This window comes from Mauremys reevesii, linkage group 9, assembly GCF_016161935.1.
Source record: "Mauremys reevesii isolate NIE-2019 linkage group 9, ASM1616193v1, whole genome shotgun sequence".
Taxonomy (NCBI): Eukaryota; Metazoa; Chordata; order Testudines; family Geoemydidae; genus Mauremys; species Mauremys reevesii.
Genome location: NC_052631.1, coordinates 65,789,932 through 65,807,606, shown reverse-complemented (window position 1 = coordinate 65,807,606; position 17,675 = coordinate 65,789,932). Strand labels below are relative to the sequence as shown.

The window sequence follows — 17,675 nt, the reverse complement described above, 5'->3', positions numbered from 1 at the left end:
TTCCATGGTGACTGACCACCTCCTGAACGGACAGAGAGCAAGAGGCCTAGTTAGGACGTCCTGTCACTGGCCCAATGGCATCTCCCAGAACTGTAACCATTGTGGCTCTCTCGGTGGCTCTGGGGCTTTTCTTTGTTTTCATGGGGACGATCAAATTGACCCCAAGGCTCAGCAAAGATGCCTACAATGAGATGGTGAGTACAGCAGCAGTGGCAGTGATGGGAGACATACTGTTAGCAGGGCTGCATGTTCTTCTCTTGCCCACAACCTTGCAACGGGAGCAGCCATGCAGAAGGAATTTCTGCTGGAGGATATACAGGCACCAATGCTGTGGAGCCTTGAATTCTGGACGGGGGAGTGAGGGGGGGGGGCAGGAAGCTCATTCTCCTCCTTTTTTGATGTTAAACGGATAAAAACCAGCTGCTGAGAATCAAATCCTGCGACAGCCTTTGGTCCGGTATTTGAGCTGATTTTACAGGTAATCTCTGATGAATAAAGAGGGAGGGCAGTGCAAGGAGGATGAAACCTAAAGCCAGTCTGGTGCCCCTGTGGAAAGAGGGGGAGACCAGGACCAGTCAGTCACACAGTGAGGAGTATTTCCATTCCCCTGACAAGAAAAGGACTTGGGGTGGAAAAGGGGAATGTGCCTGCTTTGGAAACCAGATACTTAAAGGTCCTTAAACTATCTGTGCCTCAAAATGGAGGTGATGACACTGAATGACTCTATCTCGCAGGGGTTGTGAAGACTAATAATTAACGACTGTAAAGCACTTTGAGATCCTTAGTCAGAAGGTGCTAGAAAAGGACTAGATGTTATCATTCTCCTCAGCACCAATGAGCCTGCCTGCCTCTGTAACACTGGAGATGGGTTGGAAGGAGAGCACGGATCAGCATACACATTTGTCTGTCAGTCAGTGAGTTTCCTTCACTCTTTCTGCCCAGGGTCAAACCCGCTGCAGAAATTGACTTGCCGGCTGTCAAAGCAATTGTGCTTAGTTCCCTCTTCTGTGGTTTTATGTTTCATTCTCTCTTCTTATTTACTAACATGGCTAGAAGGTGTTGAATGCTGAGGTTCTTTGGATCACTGGGAAACAATGGTGGAAGCTTCCAGCACATTCTGTTCTCTCTCTTCAGTGCACCTGCTCAGCTGCCTTCCCCTACCTCCCAAACAACATCTGAGTCTCAGTGGTCTTGCCCCTACCCACAGAATGGGTCTCTCAGTTGGGGGAGGGTGTGAAGAGATGACTTGCGTGACCGGGGCAAAAGGAAGGAGAGAATATCCAAAAGCCACAGCTCCCAAGCTATGATAAATAAATGCAAATAAATAAGATTTAACAAACAAGATTTTGAATTTAAACACACTACAAAATCCTTGATCACTATGATTATAATTCTTTGCTCCTTTCTGCTTTGCAAACATTAGTGAAGTAGGCCTCACAATAGCCCTGTGTGGGTAGGTAAAAATTATCCCCCTCTTTACAAATCAGGAAACTGAGGCATACAGCTTAGACGCAATCACCATTATCTGTACTATACTGTATTGCAACATAGCTGTGGCCCAATAGAGCGCAACAGGATCTCTTGTAACTCCATGGGAAAAATGGAATTAGAACTCAGATCCTGATGCTCCAGAAAACACAGGCCCCTGCAACTGAGCTAAGGGAAGAATCTTTGTTAGCTGTTTAGAGCATAGGACCTAACACTGAGCTGAGACGTTCTAAGTCCATCCAAATAACATACTCATGAATCAGTTTATTACAGCATTAAAAATATCTAGTGATTAGGGAGTACTACTGCCAAATTTCATTTTTAAACCAATATTTTTACACATCTAATTACAAAGATTGCTGCTTTGGGAAGAAGCTTTGCTTCAAAGCATATTTTTAAAGCCTGAAAATGTAGGTTTGGAACAGAATGCTAACATCTTTATAGCAACGAGAGAGTGAGTGTGTGTGTGTGTGTGTGTGTGTGTGTGTGAGAGAGAGAGAGAGAGAGAGAAACACATCACCAACTGCTCTTGGAAGGGAGTGTCAACTTTACAAAGCTGAAAAAGCAAAGCTGTCTACATCCATCTGACTGCATGTTCTGACCACGTTTCCATAATGACATTGAGAGCACTTGTACTGAGAAATTGGCTAAGTCACTGATTCTTACTGGTCAGCTTTGCTGAGTTCGTATTAGATCAGAACTGATTGGAATATCTAAGTCTACCATTTCTTTCCTCCTAAGAAAGATGAAAATGGGGTATAAATCCAGTATATCAGGAATATCTGTGGTGACTGGTACACTCCAGTGGAAGTGAAAATAGTGTTAGGCATTGTTAGTAAACTAGGGGCCTCTTTAAAACCCAGAAAAATTTAAAGTGTGTTCAAAGAGAACAAAATTCTCACTGGGTGTTGCTGGAATACAAGAGCTTGAATATTTGTGGGGAGGTAAGTTAGGTTGTACAATACTTACTTTTCTCCCCTTGGCAAATTGGGGTTGGGGGGGAGGGGAACAAGGTTGTTATTAATAAGGCTGTTTGTAAATCCAGCATAACCCTCAGAACCAGGATGACAAATGCCAACCTGCTTTCTGTACAGGAAAGAAAAGATCATAAAAGGGTATGTGGAGAGAAACAGACTGATCTAGCAAATCCTACCTTTGACGTACAGCCCTCAGCTAAATCTCCACTGTATGTGAAATTTAGAACCCTGGGACTTTCTAGGCCACTTAGAGATTCACCATGCATCTTGTTTTTATTTTCTGTCCCTTGGTTCTGCAGGGACTAAGATGCATTATTTAGGATCTTCCTTTTAAAAAAGGCATGTCAGTTTGGGGGAGAGGTTTTTTTTTTTTGACAACCCTTTTCTGCATTGTTAATTTTAACAATAAATAGCATCTTCAGATTTTAGTAATTCATTTCCCAAGAACATACAGAATGTGTGCCTACTACACTGTGTCTTAGCCAGTTCCTAGCCTGACAGTTACTGCCTTGTATTTCCATCTCAAAGAATTATGTTTTCCAGTTAGGAAAGAAGAGACCATGAAAGTGGATACTGAGAGTTGGGGTAAGTGGGAATATTGTTCCAACAGATTCCCTAGTGGGGATGCCAAACATTTGCTGTATAACCCCCCAGACGTATCTATCTATACAACAGTGATGAGTGAAGTGATCTTTATGTGCAGTTTATATATGAGGTTAACGCAATAAAACATTGTGCAGTCCTGTGGGATGAAATGTCAGACATAGTCTATCCTTCTCTACCCTTTACTGTTCTCTGATAATTAGTGCTGTACATGTACTATTGTTTGATTCCAGAAACGAGCCTACAAAAGTTACGTCCGGGCCCTTCCCATATTGAAGAAGATGGGAGTCAGCTCAATCCTTCTCCGCAAGAGCATTGGTGCCCTGGAGGTGGCATGTGGAATTGTCATGACACTGGTGCCTGGACGCCCCAAGGACGTGGCCAACTTTTTCCTCCTGCTTCTCGTGCTCGCTGTGCTCTTTTTTCACCAGTTAGTGGGTGACCCACTCAAGCGCTATGCCCACGCCCTGGTCTTTGGGATCCTGCTCACTTGCCGCCTACTGATCGCCCGCCAGCCTGAGGAGCAGCCACCTGAGAAGAGGATCCTGTTGGTGAATGGTGATGAGCAGCCACTTGCCCACGAGGCAGCTCCTGAGAAAGGCAAAGTAAAGGTGTCTTAGAGGAATGCATTTGAGGGACACGGACCCTCCAGGCAGCTCTCTCTTAAAAAAAAAAAAAAGTCAGTTTTTTAATTCTTTTTTGTTTTGTTTTGTTTGTTTAAAAGGTTGCATTAGGGGCTTAGGAAAAACAGTATGTCAGCCAATCACCACATGATGGCTTGTGCAACCCGAACACCATAGAACTACCCTCTTCCCTAACCGTATACATCCACACTGTCTTTTAATTAGTCCATGGGGGAAAAACGTACCTTGTTGAGTGTGTGTTCATGGGAGGGAGCCCCTACTCAGAACCACCTCTGTGACAAGTCTTCTGTGTGGACTGGTTATGGGGAAAAAGTTCTGTGATCCCTTTATACCTCACCTGCCTGGGTTTCCCCTTTTGCACGGGGTTTAACACTAGAGCAATGAACTGGACAGAGAAACTATTTTTCCTGCTTCCCATGACCAATTGTTGCATCACTCTCTCAGTGAAGAATAAGGATTATGGATTAGAACTGTCCAAAGGTTGGTATTTGCCCAGTAATAAACCCACATACCTGTTGCTGGCAAAAAGAGCAGCCATGGTCAGTGTCTCCCTCCAAAAATAAATAAATAAATAAATACATTCCCTTTCCTGCCAACTGCTCACCAAGACTTTACGGAATTGCCAGCTATTGTTATGGGTGTTATGGGTGCCCAGGATCCTCATTCCACATTCACACAGGAGGTCATGGAGCAAGTAGGGGAGCAGTCTTGTCACAAAGAGCCTGATTCTCTCTGTTATATCTGAAAATTTGGGAGATGCATTTAAATTTTATTACTTTTCTTGGTATTTGTCTCCGTGTTGTTGTTTTTTAATTACTCATGAAAATAAACTTTTTGAAATTTGGAGGAAAATGTCTTGGCAGAGTTCAATGTCTTCCTAGAATGACATCTGCCCAAAAGTCCCTTCCTGGTTGAGTATGACCATTTCTATCATGGAAAGGAAAATGTAGTGCTGAAAAATGCTAGATAATGCACATTGGAAAGAACAATCTGAACTACATCGTGTTCTGAATTTACTATAACCATTTAAGAAAGGGACTGACCATTATTATGACTATTGAAAAAATCTCTGCCCAGTGTGAAGAGGCAATCAGAAAGGCAAACTTGCTAGGGTATGTGAAGAAAGAGCTAGAGAATAATACTGAAAATATTATTATATAAACCAAGGATACGTATTAACCTGGAGTACTGTGTCAGGTCTAACCACCCACTTTGCCCCTTTTTTAAGGATGTAGTTGAAATAGACTAGGTGCCACCTATATTGCAGAAACTTTCAATCCCAGCCCTTGAAAAATTGTATTCAGCACATTAGACAGCATTCAACTGCATATATGTTAAGGATGCATCTATAGTTAAGGGAGAGATACCATTTTCGTAGTTTGTTCTGCATGTATATAAACTCCCCCATTTTTATTTTGAGTTCCCTGAGGTCTTGTCATGATGCAGTCATAAGGATACCTTGCAGAACAGATTAGGTTGGGGATGAAAAAATACATTTATGGGGATAACTGGGTGAATATGGGAGACTGAGGCTTACATTTGCAGAACTTCCAGTTGTGCTTAGTTACCTCTCACAGCAGCTGTCCTGGAGAATACAGCTAAAATTATAAGAGACCACACTTGTTACAGAATCTTCTGTTTTAAGGGACTACCCCAAAGTCAGCCCAAATGCACATGTAGTTTGTTCCACCTTCTGAAGTAATTTCTTACCTGATACCCAAAATTAAATGTCACGGTGTTTATTTTTAAAGTATCTTTACAGAACCACCAAGACATGCACATGCTTAAACTAAGTGTTGTGACAGACCCAGACAGGTGGGGTACAGGAGTCTGGTTGAGGACAAATATACTGGTCATTGGATGAGTAGTTTTCTGTTCCCTGAGTGACCAGAACAGGGGCTGCACTAGAGTAATCAGGAACCTGCTAGAACCAATTAAGGAAGACAGGCTGATTAGAACCCCTGCAGCCAATCAAGGCAGGCTAATCAGGGCACCTAGGTTTAAAAAGGAGCTCACTTCAGATTGTGGTGCATATGTGAGGAGCTGGGAGCAAGAGGTGCAAGGAGCTGAGTGGGAGTGCTGCTGGAGGACTACGGAGTACAAGCATTATCAGACACAAGGAGGAAAGTCCAGTGGTGAGGATAAAGAAGATGCTTGGAAGAGGCCATGGGGAAGTAGCCCAGGGAGTTGAAGCTGTCATGCAATTCTTACAGGAGGCACTATAGACAGCTGCAATCCACAGGGTCCTGGGCTGGAACCCGGAGTAGAGGGTGGGCCTGGGTTCCTCCCAACTTCTGATCAGACACAGGAAGAGTTGACCCAGACTGTGGGTTCCACCAGAGGGGAAGAGCACTGAGGTGTGCAAATCTGTCAATAAGCGCAGGACACACCAAGGTAGAGGAGGAACTTTGTCACAGTGTCCACAGTTGTATTACTGTGATCCTCTGCATGTCTGCCATTCTCACTTGTCGCATCTAAAATTTACATAGATCTTTTGGGAGCAGGTTCATGTCTTTAGTGAAGTACCTCACATAGCTTTGGACACCCTAGCAATAAAGCATAATCAGCATAAAATCTTGAAAATTTCATCAGTTTGATGCAAAGTAAAAGCACTTCATATGCTATGAAAGCCTGAAAACCTTCCCATCTCTCCACCTCCATCCCCTTTTCAGAGCCTTTACAGTTCCCCCACATTGGACTATTATGATCCCCAACTGCAGCTACATCTTTCATTAAAGAACACGATAGGGCCTGCTATTTGAAGCCCCAGCAAAACTCTTTATATGCCCATATTGGGTTGCCCTCTCTCCTTGCCCCAATGTGTGTTGGCATGCTACTTTTGGAGCACTAGTCATTCCTGCTTGCTAAAGGTGAAGAGATAAGGGGCCAGAAATTAAATCCAGGCTCTGGCATAGCATTTTATCATGCTAAATTCCCCTTTCAGGCTCCTTTTTATTCCCTTCAGTTTTTCCCCCTTTTGCCTGTAAATTCAGCAATGTCCCCTCCCATCATGATGCCATCACTTCAGCTCTTCTGAGGGCAGCCGCTTTCAAGGGCCTGTCCTCCCTAGAAACAACATAGGAGCTGCAGGAGAGATACCTAGCTTGTTGCGCTGGCACTGCAGTGACTTCCCTGGCAGAGGCACAGGCCTGCAGGGCAGAGCCTCTCTTTGTGGGAGTCAAAAGGCAGCTCTGACAAAGCAAGAGAGATGGTGCATCGACTTCATGGCTTGCTGAAAACCTCACACACCCCCTGCTGTGTTTCCACTTGCACAAGGCATGCCAGAGCATATGTTGCTGCCCCCTAGGCTGAGGTGCATTGGTGTATGTGCACAGGGGTGAGCAGGCAGATGGGTATGAGTGAGCAGGCATATGCATGTAGGTGGGCAGCAGGCATGGGCAGGTTGGCTTGGGCAGGCAGGCATGTGCGTTTTGGCTTGGGTGAGGAGGCAGGCAGGCATGGGGGTGGAGATGGGCATGGCTCCCCTGCACGCTCCTGGGCACAGGGCAGACAGGTCTGTTCGTGGGCAGGGGTGTGTGAACGCCTCAGAGACATCAGGGAGGAAGCCTCTGGCGCCCCTGCACCCCAGCGCACTGGGGAAGAGGCCGCTCTGCGGGCAGGCACTACGCGGGCTCTCTGCCTGTCTGCGTGGTGTGGGGCTGCCAGGGAAGGGGGCAGCCCCCTTGCCCTGACGAGGGAGGGTCCCCTACATAGGCCTGGCCCGCGCTCGACCTCGCTCTTGGCTAATTCAAGGTTTTTCCTCCATCCCGCGCGCCAACACCCCTGCAATGCCATGACCACCTCACCCTGACCCTGAGCCTGACCAAACCGGCAAAAAAAACAGAACCCCATAGCACTGAGCACGCGCACGGCCCACTCACCAACCTCAATGACCCTAATACGCATGCGTAAAGACATCCCGTTCCTTCCCCCGCCCGCGCGGAAAGATGCGCATGCTCACAAGAAATATTGACGCTCTCATGAGGTCAGTTTTTGTCCGACCAATCCGCACCCGAGAGCTCCGCGCGCGCGCAATGATCACCTCCTCGCTCCAACGTCCTTACTATTGCGATCTGCGCATGCGTAGGGAGTGGCGCGGAGGTTTGAATTGCTTCGGACGGTTGAAAAAAACCCGTAACAGTGGAGTGAGGTAAAGTGGGGCTGTTACCATGGCAGCGTGGGCAGCCATCTGAGGAAGCAGATACCCGGGGGACAGGCGTGTTACCGGGGGCCGTTCGGTAACCCTCTCTCCGGGCGCGGCGGGTGAGGGAAGTAGGGGCTGACAGTCCTCGGGCAGGGCCCAAGGGCTTGCAGCGCAGGGTAGCTGGGCACCTCGCAGGCCCGTCTGAGGTCGGGCTCTGAGCCTCGCTAGGGCCGGGACAGCTCCGAGCAGCGCGGGGCCCTTTGGGTGCTCCAGGCTGAGGGCCCTGCCGAGCGCAGAGCGATGGCCCCGCAGATGGGGAGCGCGGGGTGTGAGCCCGCAGAGCGGGGAGCGCTAGACCTGTGGGCGCTGGGCAGCCTCCTGCCTGATCTGACTGCTCGCGGTCCTGGGTCTGTCTGCATCGTTCTTTCCCCCTTCTCTGGGAATTCAGAACTGTGGGTTATTTAAAGGGGCCCTGTCAACTTGAACGGTTAAATATTGATTATTTGTAGAATATGTGTGTTCGTTCTTCTGCTCTGTTACTGATGTATCTAAGAACCTTTGTAGCCAGGGGGATTTCGGTGGCCTGGAGAAACAACAATACCAAACTGCTCGTGCCTGGGGTAGAATAGTAATCCCCAGTGTTTCTTCTGTTTTGAGTATCTTTACTAACTTTTTCAGTGTTATGTGTTATAATTGTAAATGTCTTTCAGACACTTAATTTTCAAGGTGACATATTCCCCTTTAAAAATTCCTACTTGTGAGCTTTCCTTCATCCTTGTCTGCTGGAGGGAAGAATTGGGCTTGTATGTACACACTGGATGGCCTGTGTATATAGGTACTCTTCTAACTGGATTATCTGACCTTTCTGGGGCACATGCTGCTCTAAGTGGTTTATGGCAAGTCATAGTTAGTTACTTTACACCTCCACCTCAAAAACCTAGTGGGTTTTTTGGAAAGGCGGTGGATAAACTGACTTTCATCTTCTTGCAGGCAAGTGGCTCTTTGATGTTCTTCAACTGCTGGGGGTATATCTGGCTTTGGGGGCTTGATTTATATTCTTGCCTCCTTGGGGGAAAGACTTGGAACCAGACTGGCAGATGAGTGTGTACTTAATTCGCCCTTCCCAGCTGGGAGACTGAAGGGATGCATCAAAGACGGACAGCCAAGAATCCAAAGCAGGCTTTGCAGGTTCGCAGTAGTAGCCTCTCTGCATGGCAAATAGAAGAGAGAACAGCTGGCCCAAAGACTGTGGACTTGAAAAGTGCCCAGAAACATGAGAAAGAGAAGCAGCAATCTGCCAGTGTCCAGGCAGGCAACAGCACACAAGACCATCTGGAGCAAGCTCTGATCTATTTTGAGAGAGGTAAGAGCAGTGATATAACTTTGCTTCTGATATTGAAAAGGGCACTATGAATTTGAAATGTAGTCCATTTTTAAATGAGTTTAAAATAGTTTCACATGCAACTTGAGTCCATCTGGCTGTTTTTGTGGTTTTATAATTATTTTCCTATCTTGACTTTTTTTTTTCTTCTCCCCTATTGCCTTGTGAAACACCCAGACAGAGAGAACAAACTATACAGGGGAACCATTAATGGGAGCTGTGGATGGACAGCAGCTTTTGAAAACCAGGGTGTTTTCTCTTAAAGTGGTAAACTATGAGCAGAAAACAGATTTGGGGGTAGAATGTATCCCTGTGAACACACACATTTCTCAGGAGGAAATTGGGGGGAGGGATAGCTCAGTGGCTTGAGCATTGGCCTGCTAAACCCAGGGTTGTGAGTTCAATCCTAGAGGGGGCCATTTAGGGATCTGGGCCAAAAATCTCTGTGGGAATTGGTCCTGCTTTGAGCAGGGGTTGGACTAGATGACCTCCTGAGGTCCCTTCCAACTCTGATTTTCTATGATTATTAGGATGCACTTTAATCCCTACATTTTTTGCTTCTTTTAGTTAAAGACTACATTCCACTGAAAAAGAATGAGGTTCTGCAGAAACACTTGACTACTGTGGAAAGCATTGCCCTGCAGAGAGGATTATCCCCAGAAGGACTTGATGTGTTGCTGAATGTGGCACTCAGTGGCCACCTTGGTAAAACATTCAGAAATTGCTAGCATGTCCACTGTGAATGTGTCTTCCTTCCCTCCTGCCACTTTCTTACCATATCCATGGCTTTGAGAGAATATGTTATGGTGGTTGTATTGTCATGGTTTGTCCCTTACTGTAAATATACAGCATCCTTAAAGTTCTTTAATATACATTCTGAGTTCTTGCTAAAATAAGTGTAGCAAACTTGGTAGGGACAAGGAATACTTCAGATAAAAATTGTAAAAAAATAAAAAATAAAATAAGAATAATATAATTTAAAAAAAAACTATTTTCTTCAATATTTAAAAGAATACTGCTGTCACTTACTTTATAAAATCTCTTACAGACTTGTAGTCCCTAGAAACCTTTCTCTCATCTTCCATGCTGGGGATTGTTTGGGTTTCTTCTCCCCTGACATGCAACTGACATGGCTGCTTATTTTTAGCTTCAACTTTGTCTGTATGAGACACTGCAAGAGGAATGGAGTGTCAGTGCAGACTTGATAAGCGTGTTCTTCAAAATTACGGACCACCATTTTGCTTTTAAATTGGTGATGAGCCAATGGATTTAAAACAAATAACAATCCTCCACCTCAAAAACCTAAAGATACATGTTAGAGTGTGGAGGACATTTTTCTTCTGGTTATTACAATTTTAGTAGGTCCCTTTTATTGGCATAAAATAATTGGTGCCTCCTTTATAAAACTAAATTGCTGATGTGAAACTGACAATCTCACATTTTACATGTTGATAACATTACAAGCTGTGAGTGAAATTTTAAACACTTAATTCAGTTCTCACTCTTACTCTGCTTTTTTTTCTTTTTTAACCTTTTCCCTTGTCCTGAATAATCACAATAGACTAGTCGGTTTCACTTTCTAGCTCTCATGTACTAGCACCATGTTGCAAATGCTGTAATGGAATGTAGTTCAATATACACTATTTGAAATTTTGAAAAGAGCTAGGCAAACATTTCTATTGGTCTTATGTTTACAAAACTCAATTTTTAGTCCATATTTGACCTGCCCGTTTCATTTCAACTTTCAATTTTCCCTCTTGTCAGACTGGCAGAGATCCTGGCGGGTTTCATCTTTCTCTGTAGCATGGGGCACAGGTCACTTGCAGGTTTAAACTAGTGTAAATTATTAATTCTCTGTAACTTGAGGTCTTTAAATCATGATTTGAGGACTATAGTAACTCAACCAGAGGTTAGGGGGCTATTATAGGAATGGTTGGGTGAGGTTCTGTGGCCTGCAACGTGCAGGTGGTCTGACTAGATTAGAGATCGGCAACCTTTGGCACACGGCCCATCAGGGAAATCCGCTGGCGGGCTGGGATGGTTTGTTTACCTGCAGTGTCCGCAGGTTTGGCCGATCGCAGCTCCCACTGGCTGCGGTTCGCTGTTCCAGGCCAATGGGGGCTGCGGGAAGCGGCGGCCAGCACAACCCTCAGCCCGCGCCACTTCCCGCAGCCCCCATTGGCCTGGAACGGCAAACCGCAGCCAGTGGGAGCTGCGATCGGCCAAACCTGCGGATGCTGCAGGTAAACAAACCGTACCGGCCTGCCAACGGATTTCCCTGACGGGCCACATGCCAAAGGTTGCTGATCCCTGGACTAAATGATCACAGTGGTCCCTTCTGACCTTTTAAAATCTGAGTTTAAAATAGGCACACTAGTGCTTTACATCATACACAAGTATTGAATAGTGTTGGCTTGTAGTCCTAAGTCTCTTTTGAGCACTGTCAAGCTACTGACTCAGGCACTATATGGCAACAAAAGAACAGCTGCTAATCATGTGTTTTGTATTGTTTTCTTATGTTATTTGTTCCTTAGTCAAATATTAGCTATAAAGAATTCCTGTTACTTTTGCCTGGCTCTAACTAAAGAACTAAACACTATTTAAATACTAAAATCCTGGGGTGGTCTAATTTTATGTCCACTAGCCAATACCTGTAATTAGGATGAACTTGGCACTGGCTAATAATATAGGAGTATGAAGGTGTTGGTTTTAACTTTCAGGCCACTTGGATTTATAATCTGAAATTGTTTTGGATACTCTGACCTTATGCTGATTCAAAGGAAATTCCTTTTTTTCTCCAGCTCATACTTCCATAAAACTCTAGATATCTAGGCTAATAACGGCAGTACGCACGTCAACAGGCTGTATTTTTTTCCCTCTGAGTTACGCTGCTGTAAATCTAGAGTAACTGCATTTAAGCTAATGGAGTTGCACATCTGTAAAACTGGTGTGAGGAGAATCAGCTTCCTACTTTTTGACTATTAACCAGTCTTAAGGCTTTTTGATTTTTTCCAGTAAGTCCTTGTTAGATTCTTATTCCAGGCTGTGATAGCTGCATATAGGTAAATCTGTCCCAGAAAGGACATGATGGTCTCACCTGCATATGACATGGCAAAGAACCTGGAACTTGAAGCAATGTCTCACTCTGAATGGTCTCTTTTGTAGCTGATACAGTAAATACTCGGATCTTGAAGTGCCTGATTCCAGCCTCAGTAATAGCAGAAAGTTCAGTGGTTTCAGCAGTATCCCGGCTCTGTGTTGGCAAATGTTCTGGCAGCACCCAGGTAACTTTACAAACACTTGTAGTAGTAATGGCTACTGGGGAAAGGTGATTCAGAGCAGCCTGCTTGTAGGAAGAGGAAATCCAGAGGCTTAATGTGCAAAGTCATCACATAGTTGGTACCCATTAGCAAAACTGGCAGAGAAGCCTAGCACTGGAATAGCAGGTCTTTGACGGAATTGTGTGGGAAGTAGACACAACTTCTGCTTATTCTGTACTTTTGAGTTTCTTAGGGAACCTGCTTACATCAAGATGTTCAATGTGCCTCTGTGGTGTCAAGCATTTCCCCAAGATGTTCCTGCCTATCATGATGATTCAGGATCTGAACAAAATATGGCCTCAAATAATCCTTGAAGGAGCATAGATTGAAGCCTTTGTCTTAGAATCCCTTATGTCTGACTGGTCTGCATGGGAGTCTAGTCAGAGCAGTCTAAATTCAAGTGATCAGTTCCCTAGAGGTTAGCATGTACTCAAAACCAGGGCACTTTCTCCATTCTAAGTTTAGTGTTTACTGCTCTCCCCAAGCTTTAGCACCATAACGAAGAGATTGGCTATACCAAACTGTTCAAAGATGTCCCCTGGCTGCCTTGCTGATCTCAAGGAGTGTGTACAACTTTAAATAAGTCCTCTGGAGTGGGGGGGTGGTCGGTCGGTCTGTCTGTCTGGTCTTTTCCCTCATTTACTGCAGGATGATTGTCTTGTTTCGCTGCAGCTGCTCTTCTTAAGATGGCTGATTGCAATGTTTGACTTCATTGATCACAAAGAAAAGCTTCATGCACTCTACGGCTTCTTCTTCTGCTCCCTGCAAGATGAGAAGCTGGTAAGGAGAACAGGAGAATGTTCCTTTGGTTCTGAACAAATTTAGAGTGTTCACCTGTACTGTACGTCTTATTATGCTGGCCTGGAGTAACTAGAGAGTGGAGCCCTGTCCTCTAGTGCTGTAGTATGTGTTTATAGTAGAGTGACTGACCCTCTTCACTCTGCTTTTTTCCAATGATTCCAAAATTTCTTCTGAACCTAGGACACCCAGCATGGAAGTTCAACATAAGATTACTCTAGTTTGGCACCTACAGCAAGGTTGTGTAAATGAGCATCCAGGACTTCATGCTCTGTAACAAGAGCAAAGTGACAGCGAATGCTGTCTCAGTTCCCAAGAGACACTGTGACACTGCAGTGTCTAGTATTGCTTTTAATGTCAGACAGCAAACAAGTAAACCCCCAGGCGCCAGGATGGAACTGACTGTACACTATAGGCAAAAAAGAGCATTTTTAAAGTAATGCTTATTTAATAAACAGAATCCAAATGCCATTCCACCTAAGTTAAATGTAACTTAAGTGGGAATCAGGCAGTCGTGACTTTTTTTATATGGTAGTTACATAAGTATTTTATTACTGGAATGTAAGGTCACCCATTGTCTCATGTCGGGATGGTGTGAAATACTGATCTCTTCAGAATGGTACCTGGGGTCAGAAAAGCATGTAACGTTTTCATAGGCTGCCCTCTGGGACTGTTAGAAAACATCAAACAAATGAAGATACATAGAGTTCTATAGAAATTACCCTAGAAACCTATAGAATTTGAGAGAATGAGGACATTTCTGTAGAATTTTTTAACTGACATATGGAATACTCTAGCAGGAGCATCGTTCTATTTCTGTAGGGTTTTTTAAAAAATATTATAGTGAGAGTATTTTCTATTAAATCCCATAGGCATTTTCCATGAGAGAGCAGAGACATTAATTGCTGTTAATTGTGAGAAGTCCTGCATGATGTTTTTGATGTTTAAAATGTATTGCAGTACAGTAGACTTGCACCAAAGAGGATATATTTCCTGCAGTATGTTTGGCTGGTTTTGCTCAACTTCGCTTGTGACCTCTGCTGAAAATTGGATTCCTACAACTGAATTCCTACCCTTTAAATACTAGTTTCTGGCACAATAGGTCAGTTGAAAGTGCAGCAAAGATTATATCTGTCACAAAGAAATCAGTGCCAGACCCCCAATGCATTTGCTGCAATTATAAGCGCTGATAAAAGAAGCTGTTTCTGATACAACTGTGAGCTGGTTTTGTGTACATTAATTCATGTCCTTTTGCTCACCAACTTCTGAATTGATTAGCCCTCATTTGAGAAACAAGGGCCATCTCCCAAATGGACCCTGACTAAACAACTTCACCAACAAATGTGCATAATGGTGTCAGATGAAACTATTGGCATACGCATTGGTTGTCAGTTCTAATACAGAACTGTACTGGTACTGTGAGGACTTCGTCCTGAGGAATGACAGGACTTCTTTCTGAGGAATCTAGTGCATGTTCTGCATCCTGGGAACTTATTGAAGCACTTCAACCTCAGTATGGCAGTAGGATCCTGAGGAGTTTTACCAGCCTGTTAGTTGTGTCCAGTGAAAGAAGTTTCTGAATTTAGCCTATTAACCATACTGATGAATCAGACTGCTTATTGATCCTTTTTCTCTGCAGTGCCCCTATGTTTGTCATCTGCTGTATCTGCTGACCAGAAGAGAGAGCGGTGAGTCCATTCAGTCAGCTTCCTGACAGTTCCTATGGGTCCAGTTGATTGGGCCATACAGAACATAAATATGCATTGACTATCCATTTGTGTGATACAGGGCTGGTTTCATGTGCTCAGAAAAGGGATGACCATTATTTTCCCTAGTGCTTTCTTCCTACTGTGCTAACATGATGGCTTCAAAAATTCATCAATTTTAAGGCCAGAAAGGATCCATTATGCTCTTTTAGGCTGACTTGCATAACATGCCAAAGAACCTTGTCCAGTAATTTCCGCATACAACTGATAATGAATCTGCCTGTTCCTGCTGTTTCTGCCCATTTCATGTGTAACTTGGTCTGTTTTGGTGTATTGGCCAAGAGGCTTCTAATTTGTACCCAAATATCTGATATGTTGTATTCTACCCATAATGTTCTTAATTTTTTTTCTTTTCCCAGTTAAGCCTTTTCGCGTGAGGAGACTGGTAGATCTACAGGCAAAGATGGTAAGTCACTAGATATCCTGAAATGAGTAAGCAGTATAACTGGAATTAGGCTTACAATTCTTACGGTTAATGTTTTCACAGGAATGGCAAATATCGTTGCAAAGGATGAGGTTGTTAGACTTCGGAACAGTAGCTTCCAACCTTCAGAATGCCAGGGGCTGCACACACAGCTTGCCATTTAGCACAAGGGCTGCACCTAACTTGCACACATCCCTAATTTGGATTTTGTGTCCCTTCCAAGCTCCCACACAATGATACTTACAATTTTTTTTTTTTTAATTACACATTTTACAGCTAGGGATGATAAAATTACACAAATTTGAAAGCGATCTCTTGGCTTCCCTTTCCTGCACTCCCTTTTATCTTCCACTGTCTTGTTCACTTCATATTTCTTATACTTCTGTAGCATTGTTATCCAAGAATAACAAAACAGTGGGCAGATATCTCCATTATGTGAAAGGGAAACTGAGGCACAAATGCTGTGAACTGCTCAAGGTACCCATGTCAATATCAGAACCAGGAATAAAACCTGGGATGTTGACTCCAGGTCACTTCTTCTAACCACCAGACTGCTTCTTCCCAACCCATACTTTTATTCTCTATACCTTTTCTTTCTGTTTGATTGGTTATCTTTTTGTGTTCTCTCTTTCCCTTTGCTGCCAATCCCCTGTCTGCCTTCTCTAGGTGTCCTCCATTTCCTTGTCTTCTCTTCCCCTTCTCTTGCATCTATAATCAATCTTGGACAGCATTTATTTTCCTTTGGTATTCTTATCCTTTGCAACCTACTCTTGCATCTCTTCTTCTCCTTACTAGAAAGGTAGTGGGAACCTGAATCCAGAGGGAGGAGCAGCTACTGCTCTTTCCCAACCTTCTACAGAAAAACTGAGATTTTTAAAAGACCTACACCTCTACCTCGATATAACGCTGTCCTCAGGAGCCAAAAACTCTTACTGCGTTATAGGTGAAACTGCATTATATTGAACTTGCTTTGATCCACCGGAGTGCGTAGCCCGCCCTCCCCCGGAGCACTGCTTTACCGTGTTATATCCGAATTTGTGTTGTATCGGGTTGCGTTATATTGGGGTAGAGGTGTACCAAGTGAGATCATGAACCATAAAACACACACTGATGGCTAAAAAGCTGTCCATCACAGTATTAGAACACAACACAGAATGTAATGTGTCTGCAGATATGCGGACACAGAATATAAATGATTTGGGAGAGAGCCTTTTGTCTATTCAACAATAACACATCTGGGTTTCATTGACTCTGAAATGTTTCACATAGTGCAGGACATAAGGGTGGAAAACTGAAAAATATGAAAGTTCCTCAACACTTGGATGTTGAGGACTCTCTCTCTCTTCTTCCACCCACCAAAGCTATTGCCATTAAAATAGTTGTCATCTTTATGTTGGATTCTCAGAATACAAAAATGCCGAGAAAATAATTTAACTTTTTAAAACCATCAAACTCCACTTTCAGCTATGCTGCTTTTGGTTAGGATCTGGCAATGGCAGGAAACCAATGACCTGAGGCTTTGCTGCTGAAGTTTTTGCAGAGGGGTTAACTGGGGCGGATGGCTTTCTGTTCCAAACTGCTCAAGGCCACTGAAGCGTTAAAGACCAAAGTCTCACTTTGTATGTCATCTGACCAGCTTGGTATTAATCTTTCTGGATGTGATATTGAGCAGTTGGCAACTGTTGAATTTTTGGGAAACAGACCGTTTTTGGAGAATGTTCAAAAGATGTGTACATTTGTAGAGCAGCCTCCGCCACCACCATGTTCTGGGTCCTTGGTTGACTTCTGTGGAAATGTCAGAGTATGAAGCTGTGGATCTACAGGACTATTGTATGCCAGTGAAACATGGATGCTGGGGAGGCTGAAAAGCATCAGACTGACATCTTCTGTTCTCATTGTCTTCGTTGGCTGCTTCATATTAAGTGGCAGGACTAGATCAGCAATGATCATATTGATAGCTGAACCCATCCACCACCCTCATCAGCATTGATTCAGTCTTGCTGACTTTTTTGGTACGGACATACTATTAGGATGTCAAGTATCAGAGGGGTAGCCGTGTTAGTCTGGATCTGTAAAAGCAGCAAAGAGTCCTGTGGCACCTTATAGACTAACAAACGTATTGGAGCATGA

General features: G+C 44.0%; 2 protein-coding genes and 1 long non-coding RNA gene across 11 annotated transcripts in view; 2 read left to right on the top strand and 1 right to left on the bottom strand.

Annotated features, from left to right (window-relative positions):
* Positions 1 to 50: 50 nt before the first annotated feature.
* Positions 51 to 4,564, top strand: TMEM35A (transmembrane protein 35A). The gene is made up of 2 exons (XM_039488110.1): positions 51 to 194; positions 3,302 to 4,564. The coding sequence occupies exons 1-2, from the start codon at positions 75 to 77 to the stop codon at positions 3,686 to 3,688; spliced, it is 507 nt and encodes a 168-aa protein (XP_039344044.1). The 5' UTR covers positions 51 to 74; the 3' UTR covers positions 3,689 to 4,564.
* On the bottom strand, positions 3,526 to 8,205 carry LOC120371821. Of its 6 annotated transcripts, none has more exons than XR_005584602.1 (4): positions 7,881 to 8,205; positions 5,250 to 5,310; positions 4,317 to 4,453; positions 3,526 to 3,659 (listed from the first exon to the last, which is right to left on the bottom strand). It is a non-coding gene; the product is annotated as an uncharacterized LOC120371821 (long non-coding RNA). The 6 variants fall into 6 exon arrangements; XR_005584600.1 differs by lacking the exon at positions 7,881 to 8,205 and adding an exon at positions 7,674 to 7,809; XR_005584601.1 differs by lacking the exon at positions 7,881 to 8,205 and adding an exon at positions 7,598 to 7,680.
* CENPI (centromere protein I) overlaps positions 7,750 to 17,675 on the top strand; it is a 30,110-nt gene continuing 20,184 nt past the window's right edge. Inside the window, exons 1-7 of one of the 4 annotated variants that reach the window (XM_039488106.1) lie at positions 7,750 to 7,862; positions 8,847 to 9,219; positions 9,805 to 9,942; positions 12,403 to 12,521; positions 13,230 to 13,337; positions 14,995 to 15,043; positions 15,481 to 15,527. In XM_039488106.1, coding sequence (XP_039344040.1) covers positions 9,000 to 9,219; positions 9,805 to 9,942; positions 12,403 to 12,521; positions 13,230 to 13,337; positions 14,995 to 15,043; positions 15,481 to 15,527 — 681 coding nt within the window. In that variant the 5' untranslated portion in view covers positions 7,750 to 7,862; positions 8,847 to 8,999. Of the gene's footprint in view, positions 7,976 to 8,846; positions 9,220 to 9,804; positions 9,943 to 12,402; positions 12,522 to 13,229; positions 13,338 to 14,994; positions 15,044 to 15,480; positions 15,528 to 17,675 lie in introns of those variants that run through there. The other 3 variants (XM_039488104.1, XM_039488107.1, XM_039488108.1) reach the window with 3 other exon arrangements.

Excerpts from the sequence above, each read along its gene's own strand:
- TMEM35A (XM_039488110.1), top strand. The coding sequence starts at position 75 with ATGGCATCTCCCAGAACTGTAACCATTGTGGCTCTCTCGGTGGCTCTG. Across the intron at positions 195-3,301 it reads AAGATGCCTACAATGAGATG|AAACGAGCCTACAAAAGTTA; the intron begins GTGAGTACAGCA and ends GTTTGATTCCAG.